The 16,045-nt window shown below is 45.2% G+C and overlaps 5 protein-coding genes across 5 annotated transcripts; 3 read left to right on the forward strand and 2 right to left on the reverse strand.

Moving 5' to 3' along the window:
* Nucleotides 1-229: 229 nt before the first annotated feature.
* On the reverse strand, nt 230-1,447 carry BDW47DRAFT_118779 (S-methyl-5-thioribose-1-phosphate isomerase; the record flags this gene model as incomplete). Its single annotated transcript, XM_024815260.1, has 2 exons — nt 230-875; nt 924-1,447. The coding sequence occupies 2 exons, from the start codon at nt 1,445-1,447 to the stop codon at nt 230-232; spliced, it is 1,170 nt and encodes a 389-aa protein (XP_024670313.1).
* A 1,193-nt stretch (nt 1,448-2,640) lies between these two features.
* Nucleotides 2,641-3,891, forward strand: BDW47DRAFT_108742 (small ubiquitin-related modifier domain-containing protein). The gene has a single exon (XM_024813301.1). The coding sequence runs from the start codon at nt 2,720-2,722 to the stop codon at nt 3,833-3,835; it is 1,116 nt and encodes a 371-aa protein (XP_024670314.1). The 5' UTR covers nt 2,641-2,719; the 3' UTR covers nt 3,836-3,891.
* Nucleotides 3,892-4,186: 295 nt separating this feature from the next.
* On the forward strand, nt 4,187-5,082 carry BDW47DRAFT_108743 (RNA methylation protein TRM112). Its single transcript, XM_024813302.1, has 3 exons — nt 4,187-4,473; nt 4,534-4,723; nt 4,783-5,082. The coding sequence occupies exons 1-3, from the start codon at nt 4,288-4,290 to the stop codon at nt 4,785-4,787; spliced, it is 381 nt and encodes a 126-aa protein (XP_024670315.1). The 5' UTR covers nt 4,187-4,287; the 3' UTR covers nt 4,788-5,082.
* set1 (histone methyltransferase SET1) lies at nt 5,083-9,440 on the reverse strand. The gene is made up of 2 exons (XM_024813303.1): nt 5,390-9,440; nt 5,083-5,331 (listed from the first exon to the last, which is right to left on the reverse strand). The coding sequence occupies exons 1-2, from the start codon at nt 8,997-8,999 to the stop codon at nt 5,228-5,230; spliced, it is 3,714 nt and encodes a 1,237-aa protein (XP_024670316.1). The 5' UTR covers nt 9,000-9,440; the 3' UTR covers nt 5,083-5,227.
* Nucleotides 9,441-12,628: 3,188 nt separating this feature from the next.
* gfa1 (glutamine--fructose-6-phosphate transaminase (isomerizing) GFA1) lies at nt 12,629-15,751 on the forward strand. Its single transcript, XM_024813304.1, has 6 exons — nt 12,629-12,940; nt 13,005-13,075; nt 13,177-13,408; nt 13,503-14,896; nt 14,951-15,112; nt 15,168-15,751. Exons 1-6 carry the CDS (start codon nt 12,936-12,938, stop codon nt 15,386-15,388), a joined length of 2,085 nt encoding a protein of 694 aa, XP_024670317.1. The 5' UTR covers nt 12,629-12,935; the 3' UTR covers nt 15,389-15,751.
* Nucleotides 15,752-16,045: the final 294 nt, after the last annotated feature.

Below are 16,045 nucleotides of genomic sequence, written 5' to 3' on the forward strand. Positions count from 1 at the left end.
TCGCTGAGTATATATTCTCTCCCTTCTAGACACCTGTTTGATTGCTCTCTTATGCTTCATATGCCCTAGCCCACTGCTTGTTTAGTCAAATCTGATCCATTTGTAGGGGCGAGAGGACGGCTCAAGCACTAGAAAATCATTTGAGCACCATTGAATGCAGAATTGATGGGTTACTAAATGAAATTGGGAGGTACAAGAGCACAGAAAAATCCGAGCACAGTCAAAAAAATCACACCATGGGTGCACATGGTACAGAAGAGTCTTCGAACAAGCGTTCCAGATGAAACTCCCCACTTGCGTCCTTCTCAATCACACCTTTTTCTGTTATGATTCCATCAATCAAAGCAGCGGGGGTGATGTCAAATGCTGGGTTCCAAACATTGATACCTTTGGCAGCTATGCATATGGTGTCCACCTGCAGTTCATCAACCTGGGAAGCTCCTTCACGTGGCCCTCTCACACTGGTAATCTCAGAGGCGGGACGCTCTTCAATCATAATCTTGCCACCGGATTGCGTAGCCATATCTAGTGTTGTTAGTGGAGCAGCCACAAGAAACTTTACATTATGGTGCTTTGCAATGACCGCGAGTCCGTATGTTCCTATTTTATTTGCGGTATCGCCGTTGGCGGCCACTCGGTCCGCCCCAACCACAATAGCACTGACGTTGGAGTCATCTTTACCAAGAAGGGCAGCCGCCATTGAGTCTGTTATCAATGTCGCCGGAAGACGATCATGGACCAATTCGAATGCAGTAAGGCGGGAACCTTGGTTGTAGGGTCTTGTTTCTGTGCAATAGGCGTGTTCCAAAGCTCCTGCGGAGGCCAAGGACCGAATTACGCCCAGTGCAGTGCCGTAGCCTGATGTAGCAAGAGAACTAGATTCGTAAGTGACAAATGTCTCTCATCATTCGTATAGGACGTACCCTGTATTGCAGTGTGTAAGCACCGTGGCCATTGAATCTCGAAGAACGGAATTTTCCAATATCCATCTTGCGCCGTTTTCTCCGATCCTTCTATTGTCTTCCAAATCTTTGGCCAACATTGATTCCGCAGCGTGGATAAACGCAGTAGCGACCCTATGACCTGTTGACCCAGCGGTTTCGGCGCATAGTTTCACTTGATTTTCAAGCTTGCGAGCAGCATCACTGAGGTTGACAGCAGTGGGCCTGCTGCTCACAAGATATTGTAATTTCTCACTGATGAACACCTGAACATCTTCCACATTGGTAGATAATTTATTGGTAGACACAAGCTCATGAAGTTCACTTGCAAGAGAAAGTGCAGCCACAATCGCGATAGCAGGTGCTCCACGAACTCGCATATCCTTGATTGCATGCCATCCCTCTTCAGCAGTTCGTACTTTGACATATTTTTCCACGTGTGGGAGCTGCAGCTGATCGATTATAGATAGATCACCGCTTTCATATCTGATTGCCTGTAATGTCATTTTGTCTAATGACTTTGAAGATCACCCTAATTCTGGAAAAACAATTAGTACACTGTCATCAATGAAACAAAGAGATAGAGAGATAGAACATGGGAGGTTTGATACAAACCTAAAATCTAGTAAAAAGTAATTTAGCTGAGCTTACACATCAAGACTTGTTCATGATATGATCCAAAACTTCAGTTGAACTCTGTGGTGGGGCATCTGGAAAATTTAGACGCGGGGTTATACAAAACTCCATGGGAAATTGTGCCGTGTAACTCCCAGTACACTACGCTGTTGCCACTCACCCCCCATGTAATTGTTGTAAATCAACATTATCTATCAATGTGATATCTGCTACAGGGTAAAAGGATTCGAGTGCAGAGAATGCCCTAACAGAATCATTGGAAAATCAGAATAACAAGCCAGAAATAACACAAAATTTGCCTCGGAAAAAGAGCACAGGATACACATCCTAACACAACACATTACAAAGTATTCTACCTGCAGTTTAGTAAGATTGAATCAGAATTTACAAACCATTTCAGAAAATAGATGTCTTGATCACAATATCTCATGTATGATGGGGTTGACATGATTGCTGTGGACTTGCGGCAGACTAATCAGAATAGAAGCCTGATGCAATTTAATCCGCAGAGATGTAAAGTACTTAAATGTGCAAATAATAATCAGAAATGAAAACACATCGGTCATGAAGGATTGACAAACCATTGTTCCCCCGAACAAAAGCATCGCCATACTTCCGTCTTGAATTCCCATTCACAAACTCTTCGGATCTTTCCAAGGCAATATTCATATAGCCATCAACTGATTGGAGTTCCCCTGTATTCAAAAGAATATTAGTATAATAACTTTATCTCTGATGGAGATTCATAACCTTTATAGACAACACCTGAATTCAATTTCACTGTGACAGGTGCGCCAATGATCTCGCCGAGGAATGTGGACGGGTCTTTGCCTTCAGATGATGCACCGTTTTCCATGATTCCTACTCTGGTATTTCCTTTATTCAGATGCTTGAATTGTTAATGGGCCACTATTGTCACCGAGTGCAAAAACTACCTTGTTCCGGGAATACAACAGGATTGGCCCATGGGAGCGGGAAGTATGGCACGTGCTTCGTCCAACGACGCCGTTGTTTTTTTTTGGGAACACCTCGTTTGCTTATGTCCTCGACTTGCCCCTCCAACCGTAAATCCCACCTTTTGTCCATGTTTCAATAATTCGAAATTTCTAGTATTCTGTCTGGTGCAATGCCAAATAATCTCCATGCGGCCGTTTTTTAATAGACCTTCCTGGGCAAGCAGAGGCGAAGAGCCGTCTTCAGACTTTTATCGTCGTGGAGACCAAACCTACAAGGACATTATTGCCGCCAGTAGAGATGCCCGGAAGAGACTGGAAAATGGAGTTGACATCTCAACAGACAGTAAGCTAGGACCAGAGCAACATGTTTCCCGGGGAAGCGTACCCCAAACGTGCCATGACCAGATAACATGTGGTGAAAGAAACCTTCACGAATGCTCCTCTAGACCTCGCAATCAGGTCGAACCCCACCAGCGCCAGCGCACCAAGTCTCTTGTGTCCGAGGACTCATGGTCTTCTTCTCCCAGTCGCAGTCGGGTTTCGGGTGTCCGAGCCACAAATTCGAGGCATACAACAGAGTGCCCGAAGAGCGAACATGAGCCATCTCGGGAGCCACATCATGAACGGGGTAGTGCAGTTCCTGGCGAGAATTTTCCCGAATCACGAAAGGATAATGCAGCCGATGATGTCGTCCAAATTCTTATTACTTCGCAGATTGAGAATACACAGCCACTTATCGTCTATCGCAGAATGACACAACCACTCCGAGACGTTCGCTTGGCTTGGTGTCATCGTCACAAATTCTTGGAAGATACGCAACCCTCCATATTTTTGACATGGAAGGGTAGGCGGCTTTTTGATGTAACAACTTGCAGAAGTTTGGGAATCAAACCGTCGAGTGATACTCTCTTTTCGCATACTTCCGATTCTGGCGAGAAATCCGTTCATATCCACATGGAAGCTGTCACGAGCTGCCCCAACAGTTTCAATAGTCGACAGTTCTCGCCGATCAATGAACGTGGGTTGGATCAGTCTGTGTTGAATATTGAAGAGACGAGCGAGAGGGACCAAAACCTATCTATTAGAGTCGTTCTCAAGTGCCCTGGTCATGATGAGTTTACAACAAGAACTCCTCCCAAAGCGCCTATCTTCCAAATCATCACTGCTTTCCGTAAGGCAAATAAGATCGCACTGGAAAAAGAGATCTATTTAGTATTTGATGGTGATCGCTTGGATCCTGGATCCTGCCTAGCAGACTATCAAATCACAGATGACGATCTCGTGGATGTTATGACTAAATAAGCCTTGAGAAGATAATAATTCCAAAGATAGTTTGAAATTGATGTTATTTTCGAACACTCCGGTTTACATATTGAGCTCTTACATGGGAACTTTTTGTGTTCAGTTGTAACAAACAAAATTGATAAATAAACTGTCGATATTTAGTCAAGACGTTGGACATCAGACTGATGCACTTCCTCGACATTTCCCGAGCAAAATAGCGCACTTTTGAATCAATAGGTGGGAGGAAAGGAACAAAAGGATAATCGGTTAGTGGCTTTCTGTATGCAATTTGACAGTTAGCGGGAGAGGCTTGAATCCGTCCCGATATTGAAATTTTCCGGGGCAAGTAAATTCTGATAGCACTTTCTGCTCAGCAGCATCTTGTACATAAACATCCCCCTACACCTAACCCCGAGTTTCGGTTGTTTTTTAACGGTATAAAATTACAAATTTAGGCTACTGCAGGGAATATGAAATTGTTTACAGCAAATTTCTTGGCTTGCGCTGTGAAAAGTTGCAGGACATCACCAGCTTCCTTTCCACTTCATTTTCGAGATGCCGAACTCGAACAACAGGAGCTTGACTTTCAACCGGATTTTATTCGTAATATACTTCCTCGACTTGACTGGGATGCGCTACAGGTGATTGCAAATGAGGTCAGTAGATTCCGCCGCAATCATTTTATTCGGACAGTGTTATGCTCACTTGTTCTAAAGCTCGGTTTCCCCAAACTTCCCGAGAACAAGCCCGCAGATGATTCACTGGGCGATGAAGGCCTGCTAAGGGATATCCACAAACTTCTTCTGGAAACACAGGTCATTGAAGGAAAGCTGGTCTGTGGAAACTGTGGTCATGAATACATGATTAAAGAAGGGATCCCAAATTTTCTTCTTCCAAGTCATTTAGGTTCGAAAGACCCCTCAATTCAGTTTATCACTATCACTAATATGTGAATTATTAATTAGTCTAATGTCGACGTTCATCATGGACTACATGATATCTGTGATGATCTTTTTGCGTGCAATACATTCTGCGCATATCATCCTTCCCATCTCATTTTCCAATGGACAGCGAGATGTCGAGTTTGGCACTATATATAGATTTTCACTTAGCCACCGTTCGACTCTCAGACAATGCTGCACTTGTAGCAATTACTCAAGGGTCCCCATTTCGCTAATGGGATGGGTACATGGTACATAATGATTACAATGGCGCATTATTGGAATTATGAGGTACAATGAAAAGTAATGGGAGGTTACAACAAATGGGTATGCTATATTCAAGCGGACATTCAAATTCCACGGGGTGTTTCCCGACCAGTAATTCTCAGCCGATCTACTAGGTTCAACGCTAATTAAGCAACCAAAAATCTCCTTGATCGAGGGGCAATGTAAGCATAGAATGCAGGGCTCAATTGAGGAAGCCTTTGCAGCCAGTTGAACCACAAAGACAGGGGATTCTGTCATCGCTGTCCCATTCTCTTTCGAACTTGTAGTCATAAGTGAGCTCTTCATCTGTGGGACAGTTAGTCGACCAGTACGGAATTGATAATCAAAGATTTGGGAGGCTCACCACGTTCGATATCCCGCAAAGCATATATGACAATCCTTTTGCTTCCGTCGACTTTTATGATCTTGGCAGTGCAATTAGGCGTACAGCTATGATTAATAAATCGAGCAATACCCCCTCGTTTTGTGGCATCTATAACTGTGTTTTCGTCGATACGAAAAAGATAGCTGCTGCCTATGCCACTCTTCAGGTACTGTCTCTCTCTCATGTCGGCAACCTGCTGCCGTACTTTTTCCCCCACATATTCGATGATCATGTCATTTGCGGAGATGTTTTCCTCGGCGTAAAGACCCCAATTATGGATTGCTGATCGAGCAAAGCGAACCGGTTTCTTTCGCTTTTTCAATTGATTAAATCGCAGAACGTCGCTGTCGCCGCTCTGGGTGGGAAGAGCCTGTTTTTGTGCATTTATGTCCGCAATGAGCCGACGATTGTTCACCCGTGTTGACCTAGATGTCGACTTAGAGATGGTCTTCGCTGCAGCTATTCTTGCAGCTTCGGCAGCGACAGTATGGGGGTCGTCCTTCGCTCTAGCCTCGCGCTCTTCTCGGGCTTTCTGGACTTTGATTCGATGCGGTAGGTATTTTGATTTCTCGGATTCCAGTATCTTCTTCCTCCCCTCGGTTCGAGCCGACCCTGTTGTATTCGACACGTAGTAGCCGTGAATGGTAGTTTGCTCATGCACTGGGCCGGTTCCTCTGGGACGGTTCAGAGTTTTGATCTCCTTTTGTCTCCATGCCCATGCTGCGAGATTACCAACACTGGCCATAGGGTGTTGGGTTAAGATGTCTTGCAGGAAACGCAAATCTTCCTCGTCCTTTATGAGGTTCTGCCAACCATCGAGATCCATGATCATAGCATCATCGTCTTCTGTTAACGGTCGTGGTTCATCATATGAGACCTTCCATACAATCTCCGCTTTCAACCCGTCAAGCAGCCTTTCATTGTCACGCTCATCAATGGGAAGCACTATGCCATGATGATCATCTCCGTACACAGGAGATTCGGTATCGACCCTTTCGACACTGGATGGGCTTGTTTTCCCATCCTGCTTATCGGGGTGTTCTGCGCTCTCCTGGGTTTCTTTCTCTTCGATAGAACTCGTCGGTTTCCCCCAAATTAGATTTCTATCGTCAGCCACGTGTAGAGTAGAGATACTACCCACATGATCGTTAGCCGTTCCTGTTGTCGGGTCAATGCTGAAAAGTTCGCCGTCGTCCTTCTGCCTCTTGTGTGCCGTGAATTCTTTGCTGTCCCTTTTCCTCTTGTGCGATGTGAGTAAATTTTCTTGAGCTGATTCGTTTTGAAATACGACATCTTCGGAAACTTCGATAGTGCCATCCCGGTTTGAATCAATCAAATTCTGGACCACTGATATATTTGATGGCTCAGAAACAAACCCATCATCATCATCATCATCATCGGACTCTAACGATGCTGAACTGATCCGGCTAGTTCGTCGGCTGTCTTGCTCATCTGTGTCTCTGGTAAACGGCGTTCTTTGTTCATCATCCGAGTCTTCCACATCATGAAGTTGCTGAAGACGATGATAAAGAGGTCTAACTTCTTTTCTTCGTAAAGGCTGCTTGCGCCTTTCGTCCAAGAAAGCGGCATTAGTTGGGTCGAGGCGCCGAGCCTTTCTGATGCGTGGAAGCGCGAGTATGTTGAGATTGGAAGTAGTGAAAGGACCCCGATCATTTGCTAACTCGGAGCGCGAATCGGAAGTGCCGAGTGAACTGTCAACATCGACCTGAAACATCGGCCTCTTAGCTCCTTCTGGATCAGCAATGCCGAGTTTTTTCCTCTTTGGTGCATGGCGATCAGGATCGAGATAATCGTAAAGGGCTGGAGCAGCAATGCGCGACTTCACGTCCTCGAGCAGCTTGTCTTTGAGGTCTCGTACTATGATGAAAAGCACCTCCTTGCAAGGATCCAAGTCAAGCGCTCGTTGCTTTTTCTCCTCTTCAATGTCCAAGGTGGCTTCTTTCTGCAGCCTTTGAGCTTCAGCCCGCTCACGTTGCTCTGCTTGGAATCGTGCGGGACTCGGGCTTCGTTCGTATGAGGGATTACCATAGGGCTGACTTTCCATATTCATGATATACGTGAACAGTGGTTTCATATGGCACATCTTATAGCAACGTTCTGTCTCTTCCTCGCCGCGCCGAGAGTTCTCGAACATGATATAATATCCGGTTTTATCGCAACGAATGTCTTTCCAATCGAATAACTTCAATCTTTTCTTCAGATGCGGCACTGTTGTGCTGAGAACCGGGACATAGCAGTGTGCGATGAAAATATATGGGTCGCGTTTTATTTGACTCAAGATCGGTGTCTCTTCAACTAGCGACGTCATAGTAGGCTTGAAAAAAGTCGCCCTCGGTCCTTCTGGTATCGTAAGGGGCCGCATTGATGATCTACCAGAAGGACCTTTCGGCGCGCTTGGTGGGGGCTCGTTGTTCTTTGCTTGGGGTTCGACTTTTGTTTCCTCGGACGCCGGAACATTGCCCTTTGGAACGACTCTTTGCAAATCGACTGTTTTGGAGACAATTCTCTCGGTGACGGTCCCATCCCTATCCAGCTCAACACGGATTCGGCGGGTCCCAATACGCTGGTCTTTTCTGCATTCATAGTAGGCACGCCGAGCTGCCGTTACTGCGAGGACCGGACCACCACCTCTGAACGACCCGCTGTCTTTGTATTTCACAGAACACACCCCGAGGAATCTTCCGGTTATAGGATCTGTCCGGTTATTGATTTCCGATATGTCTCCGAAGCTTGTAAACAACGCACTAATAGGCGCAAGGGGAGTAAGAGGATCAAATCCGGTGACAACGATTTGTACTGGAGGTCCCGGTCCTAGTGTCGAGGTTGAATCGTAAGGCCAGTGTTTCAAGTTGTATGGTGCGGGTCGGTATTTCGTCTTTTGTTTACATCCAGCACCTTTCGTGTAATTTGATATTGAGAGGCGGGGATCAGTCTGTTCGTCATCCTGCTTTTTAGGTAGAATTTCCGCATAGCGAGGTTTCCTCCGCTTCTCCTTTGAAGACGAACGTTTTTCAACGTCAGGATCGTAGATAAGTTTGTAGCCCCTGATGCTCTCTAGGCGGCGGCCGTGTGATTCGGGTGTTGGTGGGGTGTGTAGAGGCGTCATGGCAGGCTTTTGTTCCTCGCATCCAGAGAAGGAGTGATCCTCTGCAACACCATTCCTCGTCTTATTTTGGGGTGGGCTAGATTTATGGGGTGGCGAGGATTCTGTATTTGTCAATGGTGTGAGGGTATCAAAGCGCCCCTCATATAGATAGGGAGCGCCATTTTGAAGGGCAGATGAGCTGGGTGCTGTAGGACCCGTGTTTGCAGAGCTTGCGGGTCCATACCCGATGGTTTCGACTGACGTCTTCTTCGGTTCTGCGTGAGAGTCTGCAGGAATACCATCGGCGGCTGGATTGTGAGGCTGTTCCGATACAGCAGACTGCACAGCCGGCTCACCACTTTCATCATTTTCGAGTTGCGGCTTTGGTCGTGGTCGGTCTCGGGTGGTTTTGATCCGTTTTTGCTGGAGGACCGACGGAGCCGTAGGGAAGAAGTCCGCAAAGCCTGCCGAAGAGCGAGACATATTGAAAGGTGGCTACTAGCCAAAACCAAAGCAGCCGTAGTTAAATGGTAGCATCCTTGAATATAACCTATCTGGTATTAAGTGGACATTAGGCCAGGGGATATTTCCTGACCCAGACAGCGCGCGGCGGGTTGACTCTGAGTTGAAAACGAGATTGGTTTCTAGGGGAATCGGGAGGAGGCTAGATTGGTTGCGCTGACGGATAATCTTGCCAGAGTTCTGTTTGATAGGAAAACTTCAACGACAGCAATAGAAGCAACGGAAAGGAAATGGTTGATGTGTGAGAGGCAGAGGAATTTGGTAATTCAATGAAAGTTGCGCCCGGTCCGATCGGTTACTCTCCCTACCACGGCAGTGAAAGGGAGAGGAAGGGAACATAATCACAACACAAGTTGTAGGATTTGTCCAATTCATTTAATTATAGTGATGATGAGAAGCTGCTAATATTATTTTTTGATCAGTTGGCTTTTTCAAATTATTGATGTGCACATATTATTATTTTTTCTGCCAAAATAGAAGACAAAAGGGTCCTAACCACTTGCGAAAGGTTCTAGATTCTGCACATTAGTACTTACAGTTCATGATAGGATAGATGCGTGCTTGGCTGGAATTATCTAGAAAATACAGGCCTCTAATCAGCAGCACACTACACCTTCTTTCTCCATCATATTTCGTTTTCAAATTTGATCCTTGGGACCACGGTATACTTTTTCAATAAATATCGGTATATTCTAGGTAGTAACTCTGAGGTATGGGGGCTTTTCGCAGCATTCGAGGTCTGCTTTGCCTGTTAATCAGCTAGTTTCTACTAACAGCATCTGGCAGTGCAATTGACTTATGATAACATCCAACATGGTATACTGTCATTCAAGCCAAGCTAAATCATCAGTTGACTAAGCCAAGTATCCTACATTCAAAGTACACAAGAAAAGACCTGACATGACCTGCAACCACTACACATCTTAGACAGGTGAATACTGTAACCGAGGTTTGGAGTATATTATGTCTGTAGGGTGATACATTATATATTCAAACATATAGACCGGGTCAAAAAGGAAAAAATCATGTCTACACTCGAGGACCCATGAAAAGTTGATATGTATTCTATAACTAATTACCGTGGAGATCATGACCATTGACATACCCTCTTGCCAGACACTTGTTGATACTTTGGCCAATCAGCTGATAGTCAAGCTCACAATACCTAGGCTAGATAATCTTGACGAGTAGCATAGAGCGGCTAGGAGTTTTGAAACACAACTGCGTCTTATACCAAGTAAACAGAGTATACATTGTCACAAAATGTATATCATCGCGGGGTATGCCACAGGTCCTGCTTGAATATCCTCGTCCATCAAACCTAACAGATACCTGGTAGTCTGCTGTAATGATCCGTGTTCTGTCGAGTGCAAATCATATGAGATACTTTTCATTACCTTTATGGTATCCCCCCTGCCATATATTATATTTAAGTAAGTACAAAGGTGGCATACCTACAGGCTAGTCGTAGCGTAACCCTGACTACTAGTCACTATTCTTTGTGGCCATTTAATTTTCGATATTGGGCCTACCAGTAGCAATATGAAGAACAGTCTGCTGCATTCCTTGTACAGAGCCTGTTATATTAGATAATATGGCATGATAATTCATCAAATATGAGAATATAGCAAATGTTACTACTCCGTAGTAAGTATGTTATATGCCAGGTATAGGCTCGAGAGATAATCCATGACTAATAACATAAGTGGTCTAGCAATGCCCAAAGCAAAACAAACCAATGGACTAGCACTGGGAACTTGGCGTCCTATCTCTAACCAGTTTACAGATGTTTTGGAATATGGGAAATGGAAGGGAATCGGAAGAATGAGTACCAAGTAGTGGTGTTGGTCAATTTTCGATCCTGGGGTTTACTAACTAGTAGGTTGGAAATATGCCATAATTAGTATCCATCGGTAATAGGAAAGTCCTATATCCTCAAAGCTCGACGCTATCAATATAGACTATACTATAATAAGTTATCTTACACTACTCCGTATAAAAAAGACAAGAAAAAAAGACAAAAAAAGAGCGCAATGTTCACGACTAACATGAGTCGTTATATTACCAGGGGGGTTGTGGTACTAGAAACAAATAATATCAACCCTGGATAGGTACACGCAATGACATAATGGAAACAACTAGGAAGATCAAAATATCCACATACAATAAACTTACCCTTTATATTATTACTAACACAGGACCAAGAGTGCTAGGAACTAGTTTGATATAAGCCTCAGGTAGAAATAGTTCTGAAACACAAGGTCCAAGGTAGAATGTACGACACATATAGGTAGCCTGGATGGGTGGACCATACCCAGAGATAGGTGTAAAATATACGTTTGTATCGGATCCATTTACCAGTAATTCGTCCTACTTGCCAATTTGACTACCCGACCCACTAGCACAAAATATACCCATGGCCAGTATAGTCCCATATCAAGCTGCTATGAGAGCTACCAGGGGTGCACATCATGTAGAGCTGCGTAGAGTCCTTGTATATAGTTGCATCGAACCGTGCTGGCTGATTTATAAATGCGATGTAGGGTTCGTATGAAAAAAACGACGTAGACTTTACTTTGCGAGACCAATTGGGAGGGTTGTTATATGGAAGAAAGATTGCTTGTAAGAATAGAAATTGTGCAGCTTGTTCAACAATGAATCATATTACTATTATTAACCCTCCTAAAGAAAGCAAAACATGTATAGAGTATGACTAGTTCTATATTCTAGGTATATTTGTCTCATATGTTGATGGTAATGCCGGATTCCTGCCCCACAATTATTATTTTTAGGATGTAGGACCGAAAGACAGGTCGGTACCAATAAATTTCACGAATACAGACAATAGGCTAGCCTGATCCCAACTTAACGTATCCTTCGCATTTTCCCATCCTTGATTCCTTAATGTACCTGAAATTTACTACGTGGTTCTGTCAGTTATGGCTTAGATAAGGGACTTAAAAAATAGGTAAAGTGCCTCAGCTACAACATTGTCAGTACAATAGTCCTGCGTAAGAGCCATGGCCAAATAAGTAACATCCATGTCCCCATTCTAAGACGACAACACACACGCATATATTTTGCAGGGCCTGGCTGACTATTTCAAGATGGCTCAGCTGTAATGTTTCAGCTTATACGTAATCTGATGCGGTATTATGTATGCAGCTGGTTTTCTGTTACTGGATGTATTATTGCCATGGCAGTATTACCAGGCAAATCCCAATGAGGAAAACTCCCTATTGCCCATTAGAAGACAGGTTTGAACAGGAGGTTGAAGAATTTAGTATAGGTTAATAGTTAGTGCTCCAGAAGATCAGCGACTGACTGACTGTATAGGTCCAAGTTGGCTAATAATAAAATGAACAGTGTTATTTTTGACATGCTAAGTGGGGACTCTGAACTGTTAACAGCCGATCTTTGCTATGTATCCATCAAATGGGGGATTATTTTAAGCCGAGTCACGGGTGAGACATTCTGAGAAACTGTGTGAGGCGTGGGGAATACCATTGGCCACCGCCTCTTTGTTCGCCGTGGCCCATATTATTCACTAGTTGGTAGGTACTAGTACTAGCTTCCCTGGTCTGTGTGTGGGCCGATCACAAACATAAAACAACAACAGCTCCCCTCCTTTCCCACTTTGCTGATTGTCGATCTTCACACACCTTCTTGTCTCTTGACCTCTTGCTTCCTACAACATCATCTCTCATCTACCCGCAATACATCCCTATCATCACACCTACCGGTTTATCTTGTGTTCCTCTCTCCCAGTGTCGGCTTTCAAGGTGATAGGTTCAAAGATCCTGTACCTGTCCCCTGAGGTCCCTCATACTTGTAGTTCGAGTCCCTTCACCTTTCGAAACCAACGATAATCTGTTTTGGCTGCCCCCTTGCATAACAATGTGGTATGTTCTCGAATCTTCGAAGATTCATTCGCGTGGCATGCACAGCGGATCTAACATACTACAGTGGTATCTTCGGCTACATCAACTACCTTGTGGAAAGAGACCGCAAGTTTGTCCTTGACACTCTGCTCAATGGTTGTACCCCCCCACCCCCTCCTTCTTTCTCCGCCCAAAGATCCCCGCCTACTCCTGCGCTCCCGCAATCCAATATGTGTATAATTACTGACGGGTTACAGGCCTCTCGAGACTTGAATACCGAGGCTATGACTCGGCAGGCCTTGCCGTTGACGGCAACAAGAAGAATGAAGTCTGTGCATTCAAAGAAGTTGGGAAGGTTGCCAAATTGAAGGAGCTCATCGAGGAGTGCAAACCGGATTTGACAAAGACCTTTGAGTCTCACGCTGGCATTGCTCATACGCGCTGGGCGACTCACGGCACACCTTCACGTCAAAATTGCCATCCTCATAGGTAAGATAAATTGACTCGCGATCATCTTGATAATGTTGCGCTCCACACGCTTGAGGGGTTCGAAGGCTAATGCATACTGCTTCTCAATGGATAGGTCTGATCCTAATTGGGAGTTCTCTGTTGTCCATAATGGGATCATTACCAACTACAAGGAACTGAAGGCTTTGCTGGAAAGCAAAGGCTTTCGTTTCGAAACCGAAACCGACACAGAATGTATTGCCAAATTGACAAAGTACTTGTATGATCAGCAGCCCGACATCGACTTCACGGTATTGGCAAAGGCGGTCGTGAAGGAGCTGGAAGGAGCCTTTGGTCTCCTCATCAAGTCTGTACACTACCCCCATGAGGTCATTGCTGCCCGGAAGGGTTCACCACTCGTCGTCGGCGTGAAGACCTCGAAGAAGATGAAGGTCGACTTCGTCGATGTTGAATTCTCAGAAGAGGGCGCTCTTCCTGCTGAGCAAGCCTCTCAACATGTTGCCATGAAGAAGTCCGCCACTGGGCTGCTTGCTCCTCCCGACAAGTCTCTTCTTCATCGATCGCAGTCCCGTGCTTTCCTCTCCGATGATGGAGTTCCCCAGCCCGTGGAGTTCTTCTTGTCCTCCGATCCATCTGCAATCGTCGAGCACACAAAGAAGGTTCTGTACCTCGAGGATGATGACATTGCTCATATCCATGAAGGACAGCTCAATATCCATCGACTTACAAAGGATGACGGTACCTCCAATGTTCGCGCCATCCAGACAATTGAACTTGAACTCCAGGAGATTATGAAGGGTAAATTCGACCATTTCATGCAAAAGGAGATTTTTGAACAACCAGAGTCCGTGGTGAACACCATGAGGGGTCGACTGGATGTTGCGAATAAACAAGTCACCCTTGGCGGTCTTCGACAGTACATTTCCACTATTCGTCGCTGCAGGAGAATCATCTTTGTTGCATGCGGAACCAGCTACCACTCGTGTATGGCCGTGCGTGGCGTGTTTGAGGAGCTTACTGAGATCCCCATTTCCGTGGAGCTCGCATCCGATTTCTTGGACAGACAGGCACCGGTTTTCCGGGATGACACATGCGTGTTTGTTTCTCAATCTGGAGAGACTGCCGACTCGCTCATGGCTCTTCGCTACTGCCTTGAACGGGGTGCCTTGACTGTTGGTGTTGTGAATGTTGTGGGATCGTCTATTTCTCTCTTGACCCATTGTGGTGTGCACATTAATGCTGGTCCCGAGATTGGTGTCGCTTCGACTAAGGCATACACCTCCCAATTCGTTGCCATGGTTATGTTTGCACTTTCCCTTAGTGAGGATAGGGCCTCGAAACAGAAGAGACGGGAGGAAATCATGGAAGGCCTCTCGAAGGTTTCTGAACAGTTTAAGGAGATCCTGAAGCTTAACGACCCTATAAAACAGATGTGCGCAAACTTTTTCAAAAATCAGAAAAGCTTGCTTCTTTTGGGACGAGGGAGTCAATTCCCAACCGCACTGGAAGGTTGGTGAATCTTTGAGGACAATATTCCAAATTACTTGCTAATTCAATCTCCAGGTGCTCTCAAGATCAAGGAAATTTCTTATCTCCACTGCGAGGCCGTGATGTCTGGTGAACTGAAACATGGCGTTCTTGCTCTGGTCGATGAGAATTTGCCTATAATCATGATTCTCACTCGAGATAATATTTTCATCAAATCAGTTAATGCCTACCAGCAAGGTAAGTCAGCCCATTTTGACGTGTTTTATTACAACAAGTTATTAACAAAACATAGTCATTGCCCGAGGTGGTCGCCCTATCGTGATCTGCAATCACGATGACCCCGAGTTTTCCACTGCGCAGACCGAAAAGATTGAGGTTCCGAAGACTGTTGATTGTCTTCAAGGACTTCTGAATGTGATCCCCCTGCAGTTGATTGCATACTGGCTCGCCGTGCTCGAGGGCCTCAATGTTGACTTTCCTCGCAATCTGGCCAAGTCGGTTACTGTTGAATAGGCTCGGTTCGCTGCCCAGGCCTAATCATAGGTGTATTTGCATCTACTGCAGTATCCATGCAAACTCGTGGTAGTATTTTTCTGTCATCCTTAGCATTTCCCCTGTAATGACATTGGGACTATAACGTTTGAAGTTCCCGATTCAAGACTGCTTTTGTATTGCTCCTTCGAGCCGCTGCGCGCATATGTTGTGATTCTTTTTTTGTTTCTTCTTACTTTTATTTTTTTATGTCCACCCTGCTTGCTTTCAAACGAGGCCGGGCAGTCTAGCCACCAACTGAAACAATGAGTATCCGGGATTACTCACCGTACATAGAATTTTTGATTGGTGCCTTTATTCATGGACGTTCCTGATCTTTTCGAATGAGTTTGCAGACTAAGTCGGTAACGTAAAACCACCGTAAGACCGCACCCATGTTGGAAACTATGTAACTGTACTTTGTACAGCCAGCAGACGGAGGGATCAATGTGGGATCCCCTGATATAGATGCAGATCTTGAGACAATGTTGGACCATCGGATCTAGTATCTGGTTGGCTGGGGACAAACTGCCACAATAATATTTAGTGTGACGAACAAGGACGGTATTGTAGCAGCTCCGAAACAGCGGGGTCGGAAGAGTAATCTACTTTGAGGGAGGGGTCTCCTACTCCCTAGGG

This window comes from Aspergillus candidus, assembly GCF_002847045.1.
Source record: "Aspergillus candidus strain CBS 102.13 unplaced genomic scaffold BDW47scaffold_36, whole genome shotgun sequence".
In the NCBI taxonomy this organism is placed as follows: domain Eukaryota; kingdom Fungi; phylum Ascomycota; class Eurotiomycetes; order Eurotiales; family Aspergillaceae; genus Aspergillus; species Aspergillus candidus.